Source organism: Mesoplodon mirus (genome assembly GCF_964341445.2).
Source record: "Mesoplodon mirus genome assembly, chromosome: 11".
Lineage (NCBI taxonomy): Eukaryota > Metazoa > Chordata > Mammalia > Artiodactyla > Ziphiidae > Mesoplodon > Mesoplodon mirus.
Genome location: NC_138987.1, coordinates 16,495,627 through 16,517,432, shown reverse-complemented (window position 1 = coordinate 16,517,432; position 21,806 = coordinate 16,495,627). Strand labels below are relative to the sequence as shown.

Below are 21,806 nucleotides of genomic sequence, written 5' to 3'. Positions count from 1 at the left end.
AAGAAGGCATCTTATCCAAAATTATGAATATGGAAAATATGGATGTGGTTTCTAGCCAGGAACATGATATTCCAACATGAACACGAAAAGAACATTGTTATACAACACCCTAGCTGTTTTTAAAAGATCTGCTAAAGAAAAAGCCAGGCTTTCAATTACAGGTCGTGGACAAGATGTACACATTGTAAGGTTGAATCATAAAAAGAACTCGCTGGTTTAAAAAGTAAGAAACAGTGAGATATAACCAATAACATTTATATAAATTAAAAATGCATTAATATAAAGATACATATTTTAAAGGAACAAATACAAACCAAAAGGTGTATATTAGATTAAAAGTATTGTTCATAAGGAGGGGCACAAGAAAAGCGAATGGTAAAAACTGCAAAATATTAACAAAACACATGAGAGGCCTATATGGACAATTAACACAATCAGCCACACTTGAAGTCTGGCTAAATAAACAAACAGAATGCCAGTTTCCTGATTCATTAAGATGTGTTTGAGGCACATTTCTTACTTTTAAAAAAAGGCACTTCTTTTTCTTTTTTTATACTTATTTATTTGGCTGTGCCAGGTCTTAGTTGCCACCTGCAGGATCTTTAGTTGCGGCATGCAAGCTCTTAGTTGAGGCATGTGAACTCTTAGTTGCAGCATGCATGTCGGATCTAGCTCCCCGACCAGGGATCGAACCTGGGCCCCCTGCATTGGGAACGCAGAGTCTTACCCACTGGTCCACCAGGGAAGTCCCCCGAGGGACATTTCTTGAATCAGCTTTTCACTACAATTCCAGTTAGACCTTTCCCTTTAGCGTTCTGACGCTCTTATTCCTTAAAATAGCAGTGATGTTAACAGCTAAACTTTGATGATTGCCAATGTTCTATGTGTTTTTTTTGTTGTTTTTTTTTTTAATTTTTTTTTTTTCTTTTTTAGCGGTACGCGGGCCTCTCACCGTTGTGGCCTCTCCCGTTGCGGAGCACAGGCTCCGGACGCGCAGGCTCAGCGGCCATGGCTCACGGGCCCAGCCGCTCCGCGGCATGTGGGATCTTCCCGGACCGGGGCACGAATCCGTGTCCCCTGCATCGGCAGGCGGACTCTCAACCACTGCGCCACCAGGGAAGCCCTATGTGTTTTATATATTGATTTATACCTAATTTTCAAAACAACCAATGAGGTAATGTCATCATTGCCTCTATTTTACTAATGGAAAGGGCTGAGTGAGTGACCCAAAGTCACAGCTAGTTAGGTTCCTGACTCTGGAGACTTTCTTAACCATTATAATCCAGTTCTCACTGAATTCTTGTGTATAGTTGAAGCCAGTGTTTAGTGTTTAATTACATACTATCTTTAGCTATCCTTTAAAAAAATAATTTACCTTCCAGTGAGGAAACTACTACAGCAATGTTTTTATTTAAAACTATTTTTCTCTAACATATTTTAAAATCTGAGGAAAATACAAAAAGGCCATATTCATAGGTGATTTTTGCCCTAAAAGTTTTACTAAATGCCTAAAGTATTTAGTAAAAAAAAAAAAAAAGGAAAAAAAGGAAAAACCTATACATAGGGAAGAAATTAATTGGAATATTCAATCCCAGAGAGTAATTACAATCAGTAGAACTGAAAATTCCTATTGAGATAAATGATAAATATGCTAATTATTAATAATATTAAATATTTTATAACCAAGTCTCACAATGGAGAGAAGAGTTAAGAATTAAATGCTTAAGATTCAAGGGGACAGGTAACTGAAAATTATTTTGTTAGGGAGTTAATATTGGACTAAAAGGGCTATGAGAACTATTGACCGAATTTAATTTATCTTCCTCATCATATAAGCATCCGTTGGGCCCCTATGATATACCAGCACAATGCTGCTAGTCAATGGGGGAAAAAGGCAGAAAAAGAATCGCCTGCCCTTCTCCCTGTCCCCTCTCCACTCCTTCTTCCTGCTGCGTCCAACCTGTGGCTCCAGGAAAATCAAGTGGATCTGCGCTCAACTGTCCAGGGCCATGGGGAAAGCATATGAAAGTGATCCTTCTCGGAATTACAGCTGGAGGCTGCTTGACAGATGCCGGCCTCACAGCATACGGCAGACGCTGGGTTAAGCTGCGACAACAGCGCTGCACGCCACCAGGCAGTAAATGGATTTCAGTTCCGCTTTAATTTCTAATGAACGGCCATGACTACGCCACACCCATCAGCAGGAGGAGACGATCCTGCCGCACTGACAGCCTTTCTTAATGGCTGCCCTCCCGCTTATCACACCTCAGCCTGATTAAATTGTTATATAAAGAGAAATGTTTTTGCAATAAATATCTGTCGGGAATTTCAATCGGGTTCCAAGGCCAAAAAAAAAAAAAAACAAACAAAAAAAGAATTGCCTGTCATCAAGAAACTTGTAGCCTAGAAGACAGAAAAACAATCACAAATTGTTAGCTGGAATTGAGTCTACATTGGGTAAGTAGGTTCTAACAGGAGCATGCACTTATTTCTAAAGGAGAGTAGTACTGAATGCCTTCGTTGAGGAAGTGATGCTGTATTTGAGTGTTGTGTTCTACGGACGGATGGGTGGTAAGGGGATTTTTGGTTGAGCAAGCATCATGAGCAACGCTTGGAGCGAAGATATAACAGTAAATTCAGAAAACTGCAAAAATCTGGGTAAGGCTATAGCAGAGGGCTTGTGGATGCAGGGTGGGGGACCCATCGAGACAGAGTCCTGGAGTAAGCAAGGGACAATCATGAAGGCTTCTGTGCCAAAAAGTGTCCAGTTCATGCTTTTAATCAGGGAATTACATATTCCTGAGTAAAGGTCTGTCCCAGCTCCAGACCTTTTTCTTATATGTAGAAAACTGCCCTTGACTGTAATCTTAGTGGGGCTCAGTAGCCCCCAAGTATCTCTTCTCTTCCCAGCCTCATAAAGCCAGGGTGGAGTTTATGGCAGGCTTAGCCAAGGAGAGGCGTGTTCTTGGCTTAGAATTCATCTGCGGTGGCCCCCAGTGAAGGCTGTTGGTAAGACCCTCTGCTTCCAGTGATATTCAGCAGTAATGGCAATGCGTCCTGGCCAGATGATTTCTATCTAGTTTTTAAAAGCTTCCTTATCTTCTGCCTGTTTTCCATGTTCACTCTTCCAGCCTCTTCTCATGTATGTGATTCCACCTATCACTTTCAAAGAAACTCTTTTTTTTGTTGAAACACCCGGAATTATTCTCTGGTATTTATAGCCAAGGAGTCTAGTAGAAAAAGATACCAATACCAGAAATCCATTATTGACATCAGATTGTTGGGAAATATTGGGGAATTCACATTGGTTATCTGCATAGCTTAGGTAAAAAGCAGTCAGAACCCTGAAATTATTCAGAGGTAAGAGTCTGGATGACAGTGACCCACAAAAATGGGACATGGGCCCTGTATAGTTACCAGATATGACACATTTCCTGAGGGTAAGGCTTTGAAAAACTATACAGTAAGTCCCCTATGTACAAACGAGTTCCTTCCAAGAGCACATTAGTAAGTCCAATTTGTTCATAAGTCCAACAAAGTTAGCCACTGATCTGGAAATAGAGGGCCACCCAAGAATTGGCATAGGGATTAGACAATAAGATACAGATGAGAAGGAGTGGTCATGATTCCCAGCCCCACCGAACCTCCTTTGTTTGCTGAAAGAGCCCCACACTACTTGATTTGTAAAGCAACTCCTTCCTTTTTGAAGATGCAACTAGTTCCTCAACTCAAGGCATTAACTTTGCGAGGGAATTTATTCTTTTCATGCCCCATTCCCCTTAACCTTCAATGATTCCCACCTACAATAAGAAGGAGCAACAGGGTATCAATTAGAAAGTAAAATCTAGAGATGGAAATACTGTTATAAATGAACTACAGAAATTGCCTAACTTATATTGGCTAAATATTAGAAAAGATGGATGGATTCTGAGGGTACTCAACCAAGGAGAGAGAATGACAACATTAGATAAAGCTGAATTAGTTACATGAGTGTACTTTCAGAGACTGTGGATCCATTAACATAGTTTAAGGAGTTGGGAGTCTGTTAGTTTGCTGAAACACCGCAAAATGGAACTCAATGGAAGCATACATTAAGGGAAGTTGATTCCTCGGCATAGTATAGAAGCACAAAGTAAAATTTTTCACAAAATGGAATTCTTATACTATATGATAAAATGGGTTTTTATCATGTATAATCCACCCATCCATCTTCACCAATTGAGACATATACTGGAGATGGGAATACCAGTATCTTTAAAAAGACTTTAGTGATGTCCATGAATTGTTGGTGGAAGGCATAGCAATGAAAATATATTCCCTGATTTCAGTGAGGAAGGGCAAATCTGGAGTGGAAGAGATAATGTAGTGTCATTTAATGAGTAAAACAGATACATTTTCCATTAACAGATATCAGGATCAGTACAAAGTCAGAATAGTCTGATCCAAAAAGAACTTAACAACCAGTTGAGAATTAGATTTCTGGGAATGAAAGAGATGTGAAGTCCTCTGTAGAGCTATTTGATTTGTGAAATTAATAGCCCTCCAGAACTGCTCATCAGAGCCTTGGGTGTGTCATTTTGACATATGATATGGAATTTCTTCCCTCCACTGAATTTTTAAAACATAGGTAAATCATGGACTTCAAGTCACCAGAATGAAAGAGAGGGCATCTTGTCTTAAATAAGTACTTTACAATGATATCTCAAGTGTGTGCTACTATTTTTTTTTTTAACCTAGTCTTTGCCTAAAAGAACCAGAGTTCGTTGCCAAAGTAACTGTGCCCTGTGAAAGAAAACATGGTTTTGAAACACAACTAATTCCTGGGGACACAGGACACTTCTGCAGTCCACTAGTGAGGGTATTTTGATGCTAAAATGACAAGTGGAGAAGCTACCTTTATCCTTCCCATATTTATTACCCAGGTTCTTGTACAGCTGGAATAGATGACTTCAAAATATGATGGATTCTTACATCAGCTCTGTAACCCATGCAAAAGGAACATTTTGATTGGAAATACCAAGTTGAAAATTGCAGAGCTTTCTACTCCTACAAAAATATTAAATTAATAGCAATAATGCTTCAATAAAAATCAGAAATATTAGTGCCATCTTTAGTGCCTTAAAAGTGCAGGGCTAATGATCCTCAGCGGATTCTCATTTGTGTTTAGTAGTGGAAGGATAGTTTGAGAAGATAAAAATGGATTTTCCAAAGTTTAATTAGATGGCAACTTCTGTTGCCACTGCTGTTCCATATGGGGTCCAAATCATTATAGCTCTTAGTACTTTGTATAAAGCAACTGATCTGAATAATGTCTTTCTCCTCTATTCCAATAAACAAAATTACTAGAAGCAGTCTGTTTTATTTCACCAGGCAGGAACAGTAATATAATTTTGCCATACTGTTTCTGGATTGTGTTAACTCCTTGGCTTTATACCACATTATAGTCTGCAGAAATACCATCTCACAGAACATCATGTGATACAACCTAGAGGGGAAAATTTATTAGCTAGATACATCAATTAGACACTTGAATGCCAGCACATTGGAGCCAAATACAATGGAAGACTATAGGGCTGTCAAGTTACTGATTTATTTTAAAGGTTAAGAGGTCTAAGGAAAGTTGGGCTAGCTCTCTAAAGGGAAGACAGTTTGCTGAACCACGTCTCTATGACCACTAGGAGCATGAATAGTCTCTTTGAATTTTGGAGGCCACATATTACTGCATGTGAGTCTGGTGCTGAGAAGCTGTAAGATTGGAGTTTGTCCCATGGCAAGAGAAGGCTCTCCAGACAGCTGAGGTCACAGTGATCCTGCTAATTATCACTCATCAGATTAAATGATGTTTAAAGGGTTCATAGTAGGTCAGGTTGCTATATGTAGTGTGTGGTAAGCCTTAGTAAGAGAATTAAAACCCTAGCTTTCCAAAGCAAGGATATGCTTATATTTAGCAAATAATTACTATCCTTTTAAGAAACTGGACCCAAGGGGAAGCTAAACAACAGTTTGACGTTAACTACTCATAAACCTAGTATTACCTGATCTATCTAGCCTAATCTCAATTGCTCAGCAGTGCTGACTCATAAAGTACACGGGGGCTCATGGGGGCTTTCTCTATGACCAGCTGACTAAGAAGAGTATAAATACAATTATAGTTATATAAATTATAATCAAAATTATACGATATGTAGGAACAAATTGAGAGTGAAATGCTGCAACAGTATAGGACTGACTGGGATGCCCTGGAAGGCAGTTTGATAAGAAGCTAAGGAGAACAAGAATACATATTTGACTCAATGGATCTCCTCAACATACTGGAGACATGATGAGTCTAATTCTCACTATTCTGATGAAATGCCTTCTTGTAAGAGACCTCTTCTGAAGTGCTTTGGAGGTGAGCTTTAAACTAATTGGCTTTCAAGTTGCTCACTTCCTGTTATCTTAGTATCCTCTGAAAGCTAATAGTGCTAAGGTGGAACATTTGTAGAAATGCAGAGAGCTTGAGAAGCTGGAGGAGAACAATCCTAGAGCATATTGGTTCTGGATAGTTGGTAACACAGCTCACCCAAGAATCACAGAGATATTTTTATTTTTATTTTTTGATTAGGTATTGAAAGTCTTCTTGTAGAGTCTTGGAGGAACCGGCACCAGAGAGAGTCATAAATATCAAAGTTGAATCAAAACATAAACAGCTTATAAGTGACAGGGTGTGCTACTAGTTTCAGATAAATTTTGGACAGCATAGCCTCAGGACGCTTCATATACAAAGGCTAAGCTATGCATGGAAGGTTATTTGCTATTTAGTCACAACCAAAAAAATTCATGTTAGCAGTTTTAATTAAAAAAATCAAAGTTATAAAAAGTACACTAAGAAGAATAAGTGTTGACTTTTTCAATTTATTCCCAATATGTGTGTGTATGTGTGTAATTTATATAAAAAAGAGAGACAGAATACCTGACCCTTAGCTGACAAGTGCTATTGATTCTCACAGATCTTCTAATAAGGTTACTAGTGCTTCTTCTTAAGTATCAAAATTCAGCAAAGCACCATCAGCTATGTGAGGAATGTTTCCAATGTGAAATACCTCTATAGGTCAAATCAAGCCAAGAAAAAAAAAGATATCAAGGGAAATAAAATTCTTGCAGGGAGCAGAAAAAAACTCACAATACTATCGAAACCTTGTTTTTAGTCTTGTTTTGAAGAGATTAAAAGAGAAGGTAGTAATTACATAAAAGAAAAGAATGCTTTAGGAAGGGAACAACCGGAGAATGTTTCCAAAGTAAATACATGAAGTATGATATAGAAATTTTAAAGAAGACAAAATTAAGGAAATCTGTTGGAAAGCATAAAAATCTTTTGATAATGGAAATAGAAAAGAAGAGATAAAAGATTTAGACAGTGTAACAAGGAGGTGCACCATCTAAGACTTTCAAAAAGAGAAAACAGAAAAAAATGGATGGACCATATGGACGTGAATTTCCAGATTGAAAGGACTCCCTGGATACCCAGTGAGTGAGTGAAATACACCCTCTCAAGACATATTGTTGTAATAGTTCAGAAACTGAAGATGAAAGGAAAATCTCAAAAGTTTAATTAGAGCAAAAAAGGTCACATTCTAAAAACTGAAAATTAAAATTTTATTAACCTTTTCTATTTCAACTCAAGAAGCAACAAGACAATCACTTTCTTGAGTATCTTCAAAATTTGGAGGGACCAATATTTCAAATTACAATTGTATCTAGTCGAAATATCAGTTAAGCGGATGGGCTGAGTAAACACATTTTTATAAACGTGACTTCACACACACACAAAAAAAGAGAGGAAACTCACGTGCACAGGAAGTGATCAGAAGCTGTGTTCCCCCAATGCAATGGAGTTAACCAAGAAAGAACAGAACACAAGATTCAGAAAGTAACAAGGGATCTAACCCAGGAGATGGGTGAAGGAAGTCCAGGACCACAACAATCTCACTGGACCAGAGACCAAGGATTCTATTATTCATAAATGTACTTGAAAAGACAGTACTTTGTCAGAGACAGCTGATTTTGTTGTTTGGTTTTTTTTCTTTGACGTATCGTTGATTTACTATGTTGTGTTAGTTTCAGAGGTACAGCAAAGTGATTCAGTTATATATACATATATCTATTCTTTTCCATTATAGGTTATTATAAGATATTGAATTTGCATTAGTTTTGACACCTTAGGTAAGCTTAGTTAACATTTGAAGAAATCTTATAATGGAGACTCACTTCATGAATTTTTAAAATATTTGGTGCAAAATAAAGGTCTGTTATGTAATGTACAGTTGAACTTATTTTCATCAAACTTAACACCTCTTTGTAGGTTGTAGGGGAAGATTCCTATAGCCCTCATTAATTATGAGTCAACTGAAATGTACCATAAAGAACTTAAAAATTGTCATTTACCAAATTTGCTTAGGTTGGTCTACAACAGCAAGCAAACTAGATTGAAGTAGGAGGATATGGAATTCCAGAAGAAATATCTCCCAGGAGAAAAAAGTGAACTTAATATTTCTGTTTGTTGTTTATTTTTTTTATGAACACTTTTACCATGTTCTAGGTGCTTTAAAAATACTAACCCATTTAATTTTCATAACAATCCTATGAGGTGGTATTATTACTATGATTATTTACATTATTATTATCCTTAATTTACAGATGAGAAGACTAAGGCAAAGATAAATAATTGTTCAATATTTCACAGCTAGTAAATAAGAGAGATTTATTCAAGCCCAAGCAGATCTGACTTTTAACCAGCACACTATGTTACCCTACCCTCTGGGTGCAAAATATTTCCAAAATGGTTTTATAATTCTGTTTGAGAAACAATTCTGTTATGGAAAATATTATTGACATAGATATATATGTATAGAGAACGTCTCATATATATGTATGTGTGTATATATATATATATATATGGCAAATAAGTGCAATACAATGAAGGAATTAAACTAATTTTGCACTGTTTTCTTCAGCAGTAAACAATATTTATATTATGTAATAACATGCAGTAAATATTTAATCAAAGTTTGTGGTATACATACATTAGGAGTTATTGAAAGGAATAATGGTTGCAGGTGGGGTAAGAGTGGGAATGAGCAAATGTGCTAAATCTTTATCTAATTGGTGGGGGGGGTGGAAGGGAGGTCCAAGAGGGAGGAGATATATGTATACATATAACTGATTCACTTCATTGTACAGCAGAAACTAGCACAACACAGTAAAGCAATTATACTCCAATAAAAAAAATTAAAAAAATAAAAGAAAATAGTTGATGTTTAAAATTCATAAGTTAAACAAAAAGTACAAGCAAGGATATTGAAGTAAATATTAAAAGAAATCCAGAATAGAGTTGAAAACAATGGCCTCTTGGGAGCGGGACTTACACCGAAGTGTGGGGTGGGGGATTGCTTGGTTCATTATCAGTTTTGTAGTAATTCTGACCTTTTAAATGTGTCATTGCTATATTTTAAATGTATTATATTTTGAAAAAATTTAAATACACATGTATATGCATGTGTGTCAGCTATATATTTTAGTGGATTCCTTTTATATTTTTAAATTTTTTGACAGAATATAGTTAAACAGGCTAAAATTGATCTATGAAGAGAAAATTATTTCTCTTAGTAAACTTATAGTCAGTTGGACATAAACATAGGTCCTGGGAGCACCTAACAATCCAACTATTGCTAACATAGAATCATCAGATACATATGCCAACAAATTTGAAATCCTACTAGAGTTTTGTGTCTTTTATACCTTTATGCATCGCCTTTTTTAAATGTCAGCGATCTTTAGGAATGCAACAAGACAAATTCCCCAGTCTAAGACAGTTTAGCAAAGCATCCTCCCTTTTACTAAGAAATAGAAGCAAGATAAGCAAATAGGAAACATCAAAATGTGCTAACAGAAGGAAAAGAGGTTAAGCCACCAAGACTTTAACTCCATATCAAGCTTCTAGGACTTCTCTCAGGAAGGCCAAGATACCAACTATCACATTCTCTGCTGAAAGAAATTTCTGGGCCTTCTGACATATTCACCTTCATTATCTTCTTTGATTTTCAAACAACCCTTCATAGTATTCAGAACAGGTGCATTATGGGTAGACTTAGGCTTACGATGGTTAAATAACCTGTGCCCGCACAAACAGCTAGTAAGATGCAACAGGAAAACTCTCACATTTTTTAACCATATTTTGAAGGTTCTTCACTATATTCCTATTCACATAGTAGTTATGCCGATCAAAAAAATCATAATTATCAAAATGATACATGCACCTTATGTGTTTATTTGTTCATTTGCTCATTTGGTAAATAGTTATTGGATACCTACCATGTCCAAAGCCCCGGGGACTTCTAAAATATTAGTCTGTCATTAGAAGGACAATTTCAAAGCCACATCATTACACATTAGGCTTCATTTTTCCCTCTTAGCAGAGTCAGATAAGACTGGGCAGAGTCTTCCATTAATTCTTATAACTAGCATGACTCAGAGGTTCGCACCATTGGCTTAATTTAACTTATTGAACTTCCACTTAAGCAGTCCTCATGAAGAGTTAAGTCCCCATCCTTCAGGAAGCAGTAATCAAAGAAGAGTAGATTGAATTGTAATGGGAAAAATTAAGACACAGACAAACAGAGATTATACTAACAGTGGAAGACATCCTATATTTTAGTCTGGAAACAATGATACCAAACCTGGCAAGCATTGTAGATGATCATTTTTATTTATATCATGTCTCCCAGGGTCCTTAAAATGTGATTGCTATCATATGCTCACAAAATGAGAAGGAAGAGTTGAGAATGATTTCCAGATTTCTGGTTTAGGAGACTGAATAAGATGATAGTGTCACTCAAAAGTATAAAGTGACAAGAGCAGTTAAAGGGAGATAGTGAATTTCATTTTAGATATATGGCTGTGAGACCTGCAACAGGAGATGTCAAGAAAGCAAGTGGATACACACACTGCAGTGCAGTTTTTCTTCCGGAAGCTAGATTGAAGAAAGAGCCTCAGAAGTCATCATAATAAAGGGAATGGTTAAAACCTTGGAATCGTTTAAAAATCTTTGAGACCTTAGAATCTCAAAGAGACTTAAATGCTAGAAAAGCTTTTTAAAAAACTGTTAGAGGAAACAGAGAACTTCAGAACATAGATAGAAGTCACAAGGAAAGGGGAGAAAAAACTAGGAGAGAATGTAGTCCAAGAAACATTTTATTAAAGGGGTGGGTCTGCATTGCCAAAAGTCACAAGTCAAGTAGGTGAAACACTAAAAGACTTCAACAGATTAGTAAATATGAAGGTTATTGCTTTTTTGTTGTTGTTGTTAGAGCAAGGTGAGGGAAGCAGAGGAATTAGAAACCTTATTTTGATGGGTGAATCATGGGTGGAATGGTGAATAAGAAACGGAAATTGGAGGCAGCCAATGTACAACTAATTTTCCTACAATGGACACAGCAAAATTTGTGTAATAGAATTAGGAAATGACTAAAATAAGTTTGGCTAAAAAAGAAAATTAAGAAATAAGAGAGTAGCTACAGGGGGCCGTGCAAATTCAGAGATCATCTGTTGTTTTATACTGAGGGTTTAGAAAAAGAAGAAAGAGAAAAGGAAAAGTGCAGTAGAGAGAGGAGATCATTGTTGTGACAAAAGCAAATTAACACTTGATTTTTTTTCTTAAAATATGATAGGAGTGTACCTGTTGGGCTACTAAGAGATCATGTCTGAATTTGATCTTAAGCTATCAAGGCCCTGAAAATTAAAGGTATTTTTCAGTTGAGAGTGTAGGGCTAATGCTACAGACAACAAATTTACAACAAATTAGGGCCAACCTTGCAAGGTAGTCCAGCAGTATGTTTTTGTTTTTGTTTTTGTGTTTGTTTTTTTTTTTGCGGTACGCGGGCCTCTCACTGCTGTGGCCTCTTCCGTTGCGGAGCACAGGCTCCGGACACGCAGGCTCAGCGGCCATGGCTCACGGGCCCAGCTGCTCCGCGGCATGTGGGATCTTCCCAGACTGGGGCACGAACCCATGTCCCCTGCATCGGCAGGTGGACTCTCAACCACTGTGCCACCAGGGAAGCCCCCAGCACTATGTTGTAAATGACAAAACTGTGTTTAAGAGAAAGGAAGTAGGTGGTTCAGAAAAAGGTTTTTTTTTTTTTTTTTTTTTTTGGTACACGGGCCTCTCACTGCTGCGGCCTCTCCCGTTGTGGAACACAGGCTCCGGACGCGCAGGCTCAGCGGCCATGGCTCACGGGCCCAGCCGCTCCGCGGCATGTGGGATCCTCCCGGACCGGGGCATGAACCCGTGTCCCCTGCATCGGCAGGCGGACTCCCAACCACTGCGCCACCAGGGAAGCCCAGAAAAAGTTTTTTGAGTCCAGTGCTCTCCCCTCTTCACTGTGTTCTATCTTTGATAATATTTATGTGCGCAGTGTTGAATGAGTCATATCAATACAACTCCCTTTTCCCAGAATAAGATAGATTTTGAAAAACAAAATGATTACAATCAATCAGCAGGGTAATATCTGAAAATGAGATTTTCAAAACTTTTTTGTCTTTCCTTAAGAGGCATACCATTTTTTTTCCTCAAATACAAGAACTGGAAGACATATTATCCTAAACTTGTATGTTAAAGAAAAACAAAAAACAAAACAGTGCAGCAGAATGTCCTATAATGGCCTAAATGCAAAACATTTTTTATAATGCAGGAAAGAAAAATCTCATTTTAATAATTATTTGGAATAAAGCTCCCAATATGAAATAGAGACACAAAAATTATTTCTATAAAACAGTTATTTCTGTACACCATATTTAGTGCCAACATCAGGTAGAGCTTTCCTGATTTCACTTTTAAATTTTTCAAATACATTTTTTATCTTTTTCCCCTTGACCAAAAACAATATGTCTAAATAGAATCCCAGCATCTGTTTTATACAAAAAAATGAATAAGATATTTCCATATAAACAGAAAACATTGGTCTTTATGTCTTTGTATCCAATTTTTAAAAAAGATCATCTAGAGAAAAATGCTTTAAAATCTTTTTGTGGTAGTTGAATTCAAAACTGCTTTTAGTTTCTTGCTGTTAGATCAGGTCTCCAGATCAGTGCATTACAATATCTTTGGGACTGTGTACTCAGAGTGAAAGTTGCACTGAATTTTGTCATAGGTTCTTGAGATTAAAGTCAGAATTTCCTGTGCTGGGCTACCTAGGTACTGAGGTGCTGTGGTTGCTGGAGGGGTTAAAGCTGGAGCCATGGATGCATATATATTAGGGAGGATTCACAAAAACACGACAGTGGAGCCTGGGTCAATCCATTACTATGAATGAGCAGTGACCAATAGAAAGGGACGAGGAAGATCCAAGAAAACTGAGGTAAGCGGTGTTCTGAAGCTCTGTCAAAGTGGAAACAATAGATCAAAGGTGTTCATAGTGACTGGTCAGAGGAGGTTTTATTTTTTATCGTAGGAGGCTAGACAGCATAAAATAAAAAAATTCTTCTAGTCAAAGATTTTTTTTTTTTTTCTTAACTGATTTTAGCAAACTTCAGATCCAGACACAGGACTCAGCGATACATTCCTGGACAGCAAGGTAAACTATTTTACGCTTTTCAAAACTCTTAAAGTTAAGAATTCAAAGTTATGATTCATCACAGGCAGGGTTACAGCTTCAATAACTAAAGCAAATCCCTATTCTGAAAAAAAATAATGTTTTAATGTGTCTCTGTTGGAAGATGACCAGAGCAGTATTCTGCAATCGCAAGAAATTTGACAGCTTGCGGAAGCTGCCCTGCGCTTGTCATTTCCACTCGATTTAGTGGCAAAATTGAAAGATCAGCATTTCTAAATGATGCTGATTTTATCTCTTCCTAAGGAATCAGTGAAATTTATTTGGTCTTTATTACCAAGTGTTTGAACTAAATGTACATTGATAAGAACGTTATTGTTTATATAGATACATATTATTTTCCTGTTAGGATAGTTTTTTGTTCCCATAACCTTGCTGAAACTCAACGGGGAGGATTTATGTCTTTTAAATGTATCACATATCAGTAAGTGTTAACCTTTGCTCTGTTAGCATCCATACTGAAAATATGGAGATCCACCTGTATCCTGAGCATGTTCTTTGTTTTGTTTTGTTTCTTATCAACCATAGTAACACCGCTTACTTATGTAAGTGTGATATATATCTGTATCAACATCTATAGCTATATCTATATAGAGAGTTTCATAATCCAAATTTCTTGGCTAAACAACTTGATCCTCTACTTAAAATATTAGAAGTCTTTCCCTAAACCACCAAAATAAAACTTACCTGAGAAGTTGAGCAACAGAGCAAGAGATTAATCACACATTTTCCTTCAAATCCTAAAATTTTCCTTCACAAAAAATTGCTAAAATGTTCTTTGATCTCTCTATTTCTTTGGTTGAAGGGCCAAAGAGCCTGGGAAATCTCATCCAGATGTTCTGCTCATTTAGGAGTAAAAGTGAAAGCATATGCCAACTTCTTAGGAACAACATAGACTCTAAATTTGAGTTATTAAAAGGTCACTTTTTTGTACTCGTGTGTTTAACTCTGGATTTCAGTTAACTTCCTTGCATTAAATGGCTTGAAATGGAAAAGCACTTAAGAGTTCCTAAAATTTGCTTTTTTTTCCTTGGTTTTCATTGTGATTGGGTTAAAACCAGAAAGTTACAAGTTGGTGAGTCAGTTTCAGTGTTTGCAAAAATGCTTTGCAGATAGTGCCCACTAAATAGATGGGTATTCGTTGATAAATACGTATAAAATGCTGACATGTCTTTACCTCCCCACCCCCCTTGAAGAAGCAATGTTTATCGATCATTTTGGTGCATGCAGTTATCTAAAGGTCAAGATCTTTAAACATCTAACAATTGTATCCCTTACTCTAGGTACTAAAAATGGCAACCACAATCTGTTTCATCATCTGGATGTTATTCATAACAGATACTGTATGGACTCGAAGTGTGAGACAGGTTTATGAGGCAAATGATCCAGAGGATGGGATGGTGCATGACTTCCATTGTCCCAGGGAATGTTTCTGTCCCCCCAGTTTCCCTACTGCTTTGTACTGTGAAAACCGCGGTCTCAAAGAAATCCCTGCTATACCATCAAGGATCTGGTATCTTTATCTTGAAAACAACCTGATAGAAACCATTCCTGAGAAGCCATTTGAGAATGCCACCCAGCTGAGATGGATAAATCTAAACAAGAACAAAATAACCAACTATGGAATTGAAAAAGGAGCCCTGAGCCAACTGAAGAAGCTGCTTTTCTTATTTCTGGAAGATAATGAGCTAGAGGAGGTACCTTCTCCATTGCCAAGAAGTTTAGAACAATTACAATTAGCTAGAAACAAGGTGTCCAGAATTCCTCAAGGGACCTTTAGCAATCTGGAGAACCTGACCCTTCTTGACCTGCAGCACAATAAACTATTAGACAATGCCTTCCAAAGAGACACCTTTAAAGGACTCAAGAACCTCATGCAGCTAAATATGGCTAAGAACTCCCTGAGGAATATGCCACCAAGATTACCAGCCAATACTATGCAGCTGTTTTTAGACAACAATTCAATTGAAGGAATACCAGAAAATTATTTTAATGTGATTCCTAAAGTGGCCTTCCTGAGACTCAACCACAACAAATTATCAGATGCTGGCCTCCCTTCTAGTGGTTTTAATGTATCATCAATTCTAGATCTTCAGCTGTCTCACAATCAACTCACAAAGGTCCCCAAAATCAGTGCTCATCTGCAGCACCTTCACCTCGATCATAACAAAATTAAAAGTAAGTAACCATCAGGGTGTGTCTTGGACTAAGATATTCATGGTTATTAAATTTATTCTATATCTTCTTTAAGAATATCAATAATGTTCATTTTCTCTCCAGTTCTCATGCCCTTAGATATTTTTTTAGTGTATTTTCAAGTTTTGTCTATTCACAGACAGTGTCAATGAACCAAGAAGTTCAAATGTTCAAACTGCGAATTGAAAAGTGGATTTTAGTAATCTACAGAGGGCTATTACCTGTTGGAGAAACGAAATGTCTCTATCTTCTTTTACTCTGAGGAGATTCTGATATTTCTGCTTCAGTGGGCAGACTCATTGAAGAAAGTGTACCAGCCACAAGCAACCTCATGAATAGTAACAGAAGGAATATGATTTAGGAGGTATCAGGAAGGGACCTCTGTCCTAAAACCTACAGGACAGCTGATGCCTACAATCACCCTAGTTAGAATTTCTGCTTTAGATCAGTGGGTTTCTCAAACTTTAGAGTACACAGATGGGTGGCCCCATCACAGAGTTTCTGATTGTGTAGGTCTGGTGGGACCTGAGACTTTTCATTTCTAGCAAGTTTCCTAGGGATGCTGAGATTGATGTTCTGGGGACCATACCTGGGAAACCAATATTGTACTTTAAGGCTTTGCTCAATTGAAATTGAAACAAATGTCCCTGAAGTTGGCAACTCCTTAGGACTAATGGCAGTCAACAAGGTAGAATACACACTCCTTTCCTGAAAATAGCTTTTTTAAAAAAAAAACATCCTTATTGGAGTACAATTGCTTTACAGTGTTGTGTTAGTTTCTGCTGTATAACAAAGTGAATCAGCTATATGCATACGTATATCCCCATATCCCCTCCCTCCTGCGTCTCCCTCTCACCCTCCCTATCCCACCCCTCTAGGTGGTCGCAAAGCACCGAGCTGATCTCCCTGTGCTATGCGGCTGCTTCCCACTACCTATCTATTTTACATTTGGTAGTGTATATATGTCCATGCCGCTCTCTCACTTCATCCCAGCTTACCCTTCCCCCTCCCCGTGTGAGAGATGAGTGCAAAGTGTCTTGGAGGAAGAGGTGCCATGAAGAGAAGTGGTTATAGAAAGAAGGGGCTGGAGAAATTAAAGGCAAACTTAGCATCTTCATAATTATGCCTGAGACCAGGCTGACTCAGGTGTAGATGTAGACAATATCTTGGTCCAGCTACAGGGGATGATACCAGCCTGGCAAGTATCCATGCATGCTCCACCCTAGCACAAGCCCTTTAGAAAGCTAATCTTGAAGAGGTTTCTGAACAGCCTTATAAAATACATTCCTAAAATGAGAATCAATTGGATGGTTTGCAGGAAAATGACACAGATAATTGTCAGAAGGTTGTGATGCCTGCTTATTCCTCACTAAACTTTTCATTAAGCAAATAATTACATAAACATCCAACCTATAAGAATAGACTATTTTGCACTGGGTATTCTTTAGTTTTTCAATATTTTTTGTTTTTTTCTAACAGCATACTTGAGCATAAAATCCAGGAACTCATGAGCAGGCTGCTCCCACAGCAGTGACTTTTTTCCATGGTGATGAGACACATTGTTTAATCTTGTAGTTAAAGCAAAAGATGCAACAGGAAAAAAACATATTAATAGCTGAATCTGTGCACTGAACCAAATAGTACAGCAGCCAATATCAACCTAAATAAATGTAATTTTTTCCTGATGAAAGTTCTGTGCTTCTACAGGTGCATTCCTTACCTGACAACAAAAGTCCCATAGACATTTGATGTAGGAAGTTAATTTAAAGGGATTCCACATAGAGCCCTATTTGTGAATTAGGAATTCCCCTGAAGTGGGAACTTGAGAATAAGAGTGTTCAGGAGTGAGGTAGCAAAATTCAACACATAGTTGGGCACCCATGCTAAGTACTTACATAGTTTTACAAAGTTACACAAAGAAGAGGACACTGTTCTTCCTCCACTTTTATTTTAGAGAGTTTTTTTCAAAGTTTTCTCATATATTTCTATTTTCCAATCATTCTCATACCTTAATGTGCATCAGAATCACCTGGAGGGCTTATAAAACACAGGCTGCTGGGCTCCAGCCTCGGGGTTTCCGACCTAATAGGTATGGGGTGGGGTCTAAGCATGCAGTTCTCAGGTAGTATTGATGCTGCTGGTCCAGGGACCACACTTTAAGAACCACGAATTAATCATCAAAAGAACCTTGTGTGCTATTATTAGGAATGTCTGAAGAAAGAAAAATTGAAGCTCAACTAAGTGAGGCTATTTTTCCAAGGACAAAGGATAAGTATAATAGCCAGGACCTGAACCTAAGGTTCCCCATATTAGGTGTTTTTTCCCCCACTCCAACATTATTATCATAGCACATTTTTCTTCAATGCCTAGAATATGAGACTTAAGACAAATTTCTATCAATAGAGGCAAAAATCGTTTTCACAGCAACAACATCAGCAAAGAGAAATTGATTTACTTGCTGCTTAATGTAGATATCAAGCATGGTCATTTCTATATTCCAAGAAAAGAAATGAAAAAGAAGAATTTCCCTGGCAAGAGTTCTTGGCTCACCATTATATCACAATGCATTATAATAACTGCTAAAGTACTTACTTCTTCTTACCTCATAATCTAGTCTAGTTGTTAATGAAGTGGTTGCCAAGAAACATACCTCTTATATGAAGAGTTCTCAGAATTTATAGGACAGTGAACTTTTCTTATCCAAAATGATGGAAATATTTATTTCTCCTGAACACCTTAGGGGACTTTAAATTTGACAAAAATGTTATCTATTTGAACAAGTTACTTCTTGGTGCTCTCAGAAACATTAATTAATTTATGAAAATATAATTCAATTTAGAATGCTTGTTTTTACATTCTATTTATTCACACATGCATGGGTTACGGGTCATGAGGGTGATAAGGATAGGAGATAACACATCAGAAAGGACATAATCTCTCCAGCAGGCAAGGGACCCTGTGTAGTAGGAAAGGGATGAGGCTGGGACTCCGCTCTGCCACTTACTTGCTGAAATACCTGGTGCACATTGCCTTACCCGTCTGAACCACTATTTCAGCAATGCCCAGGTGGGGAGAATAATAATGTTGCCCAATACAGGTTGTGTCATGATAAGGTTATAATATATGTAAGAAAAAATACCTCGATGAACACAAATCTGCTATAAAGAGTCATAATTTTTAGCAAGTTGAATTCACAAAATGGCATAAGATCAGAACAAAGCACCCTCACTGTAAGCATAAAATCCTTCAGAACAAGTCAGGACACAAAAGGAAGGTCATTGCCAAAGTTAGTTGGGTCTTATCTTCCAAGGGAAGATCTCTTCCTCAAAACAGTTTCAAAATAGGATTTAAAAGGAGTACATGAATTCATGGTTGAGATCAGCTATTATGCACACTTGTCAGAATTCTGCTGCTTTAAGAGGCTTTCTCTCCTGAATGCCCCTAAACTTCAGTATAGACACTGATGCCAAGGGCTCTGATCCAAGGCAGGTGCATGATTTCTCACATCTTAACCATATGAAAAGGCTGATGGAATAGTTTCTGGTTTGAATTTTTGTAATTCAGTTCTTGGCAAATGTTTCCTTTCCAATTAAATACACTTAAGTATGGAGATTCAAGGTTGTTTTCTGCAAATATCACATATATAAAGTTATATTAATTGCACTTTTTAAAAAACTTATCATCATGTACTACTAGTTTGAGTGTTTGCATTTTTTTAAGGTAACTTTCAAGAACCTTCTCTAATAATAGACTGGCTTTCTCCCTTTGCATCCATCTACTCCTCCATTCCACCATGCACCTACCCATTCTTTCAGTACCAGCTCTGAACCACTGTTTCCACCTCTAATGCCCAAATACTACCTTTCTCATTCTACAGTAATCAAATCATGCCTTATCTGGCTTGCTAAAGGAAGAAGACAAGGGATAAATATTATACACCTTTGTTTCCACCACAACTTTTAACAATATGTCCTTTCTAGGGCTCTGTATTAAGCATAGCAAAATATGGACTGAGATGACTATGTGTACACTGCACATTTTTTCAGGGTTACTTCTATAATACAGATATGCATAACTTCCAGCTTACACGAAAAGGGTTTGTCTCTCTGCCACTTTCATAGACCAGGCCACTAGACCCTCCATAGGACTGTTATAATAGCTCTTGGTCTTCCCATCCTTAGTCTCTTGTATTCTAGTTCATTTATTCACGTTTTCTTTGTCTCCGTAGATGTGAACGTCTCTGTAATATGTCCTACCACTCCTATCACATTGCCTGCGGAACAGGATTCCTTCAGTTATGGACCTCATCTTCGCTACCTCCGTCTGGATGGAAATGAAATCAAACCACCATTCCCAATGGATTTAATGATCTGCTTCAGGCTCCTTCAGGCCGTCATTATTTAAACATGTCTTCAACAATCTAAAATTCATTTAATGAGTTCATATTTCTGACCTGAAATTTGGTTGCCATTCATAGGTTTAAGATAAAAATCACTTTTCTAATTGCTTATGGCCACCATTTTTATTTGTATGGCTTACTTTTTTTCTACTCAAAGTTGCTTTTCCCCATGATATGTAGCACAGACTGCTTTTCTTTAATTAATAAAACAGACACAGAGTTAAGATAGTTTATCAACTCAAAGATAGTTCCTTTTCGTCTCTCTCACAGCTTATTAATACCAAATAATACAAATACATTGTGATTCAATAGGAAGGATATATTTGTTTGCAAATGTTCAAAATTGCTTATGCAGATATTATATTCACAGTATAAACACAACATCTAACAGGAGGTAGAAATTTCTAGAGAAAATGAAAAAATGAGATTCTTCTTTATCATAATTATAAAGAAACAATTAAATTCAGATTGTTAAGTAACATTTGTGAGTATAAGTTTGGTATTTAGCTCAAGAATGGGTATGAAATGCATCGGATACTTTATAACAAGAAAATTCTAGTCATTTAATATCATATAACAGAGCAATAGTCATTTTTAGTTCATTACTATTTCTTATACCTGCTGTTCTTAGATATAGTACAGTGTACTCTAGCAATTAAAGTTTTACATTTATTGTAACACATTTCTGACAGAATATTAGTGTTTTAACACTTGAAATCCACTTGAATTGCAAATTGTTCAGTCTTTATATTTGCCAATGCTTTTTGGATTTTTGAAATAAAAAGAGTGAATGCTTTCTAACAAAACAGAAGTAAAATATTTATTTCAGGAGGCTTATTCACAAGTCTTATTAAGAATATATTTTTAATAAAAAGTGTTATAGTAACGATTAGTTCCATTTTTCTAGCATGAATACATTAAAATATATTTTCTCCTACCCATTTTCCTCTTTTATCCAGTGAACACAAGAAAAAATTTATATTCTAATCACTTGACATAATATACCTGTTTCTCATGAGTCAAAAACAAAACAAAACAGGATTTTGTTAAGTAACAAAGTACAGTTTTCTTATATTTCTGATTTTGTTAGGTATATGTTATTAACAATAAATATTCCATATAGATTCCTACATCTATTTATATATATTTTTCCAGACATTATTCTGAAAACTTCTCTAAATATATTTTCTTGGAAAAAGGGTCATAAACGTTTGTGAATCACCGCATTAATGAAAGCCCAACATGTTACTTTAATCCAAGGCTTCTTAGAAAATTAATATGTTATTTTGTTATGTGAATTCCCAAGAAGAAAATATAATGTGCAGGATTGCCTATGTATTTTCATACCAAACTTTATTTGGGGGTGGGAGGAAAGAATAATGAACATACATTGAACAGTTTTTTAATGCTGGCTGAAGGCAAGACATTAAGAAAAAGAATAAGTTTAAAATACTTCAAAGCACATAAAGAAAATTATGAAAATAATGTCATGTAAAATTATGTCATAAAAATACAGGTAGGGCTTCCCTGGTAGTGCAGTGGTTGAGAATCTGCCTCCTAATGCAGGG

General features: G+C 36.8%; 1 protein-coding gene across 2 annotated transcripts; it reads left to right on the top strand.

Annotated features, from left to right (window-relative positions):
- The first annotated feature begins 2,211 nt into the window (after positions 1 to 2,211).
- Positions 2,212 to 21,030, top strand: KERA (keratocan). Of its 2 annotated transcripts, XM_082636257.1 has the most exons (4): positions 2,212 to 2,457; positions 13,557 to 13,607; positions 14,927 to 15,821; positions 20,068 to 21,030. In XM_082636257.1, the coding sequence occupies exons 3-4, from the start codon at positions 14,936 to 14,938 to the stop codon at positions 20,241 to 20,243; spliced, it is 1,062 nt and encodes a 353-aa protein (XP_082492383.1). In that variant the 5' UTR covers positions 2,212 to 2,457; positions 13,557 to 13,607; positions 14,927 to 14,935; the 3' UTR covers positions 20,244 to 21,030. The 2 variants fall into 2 exon arrangements, with proteins under 2 accessions (XP_082492383.1, XP_082492384.1); XM_082636258.1 differs by lacking the exon at positions 13,557 to 13,607.
- The last annotated feature ends 776 nt before the right edge of the window (positions 21,031 to 21,806 follow it).

Coding starts and splice junctions, on each gene's coding strand:
- KERA (XM_082636258.1), top strand. CDS start 14,936: ATGGCAACCACAATCTGTTTCATCATCTGGATGTTATTCATAACAGAT. Junction 15,822..20,067: donor CGATCATAACAAAATTAAAA/GTAAGTAACCAT, acceptor TTGTCTCCGTAG/ATGTGAACGTCTCTGTAATA.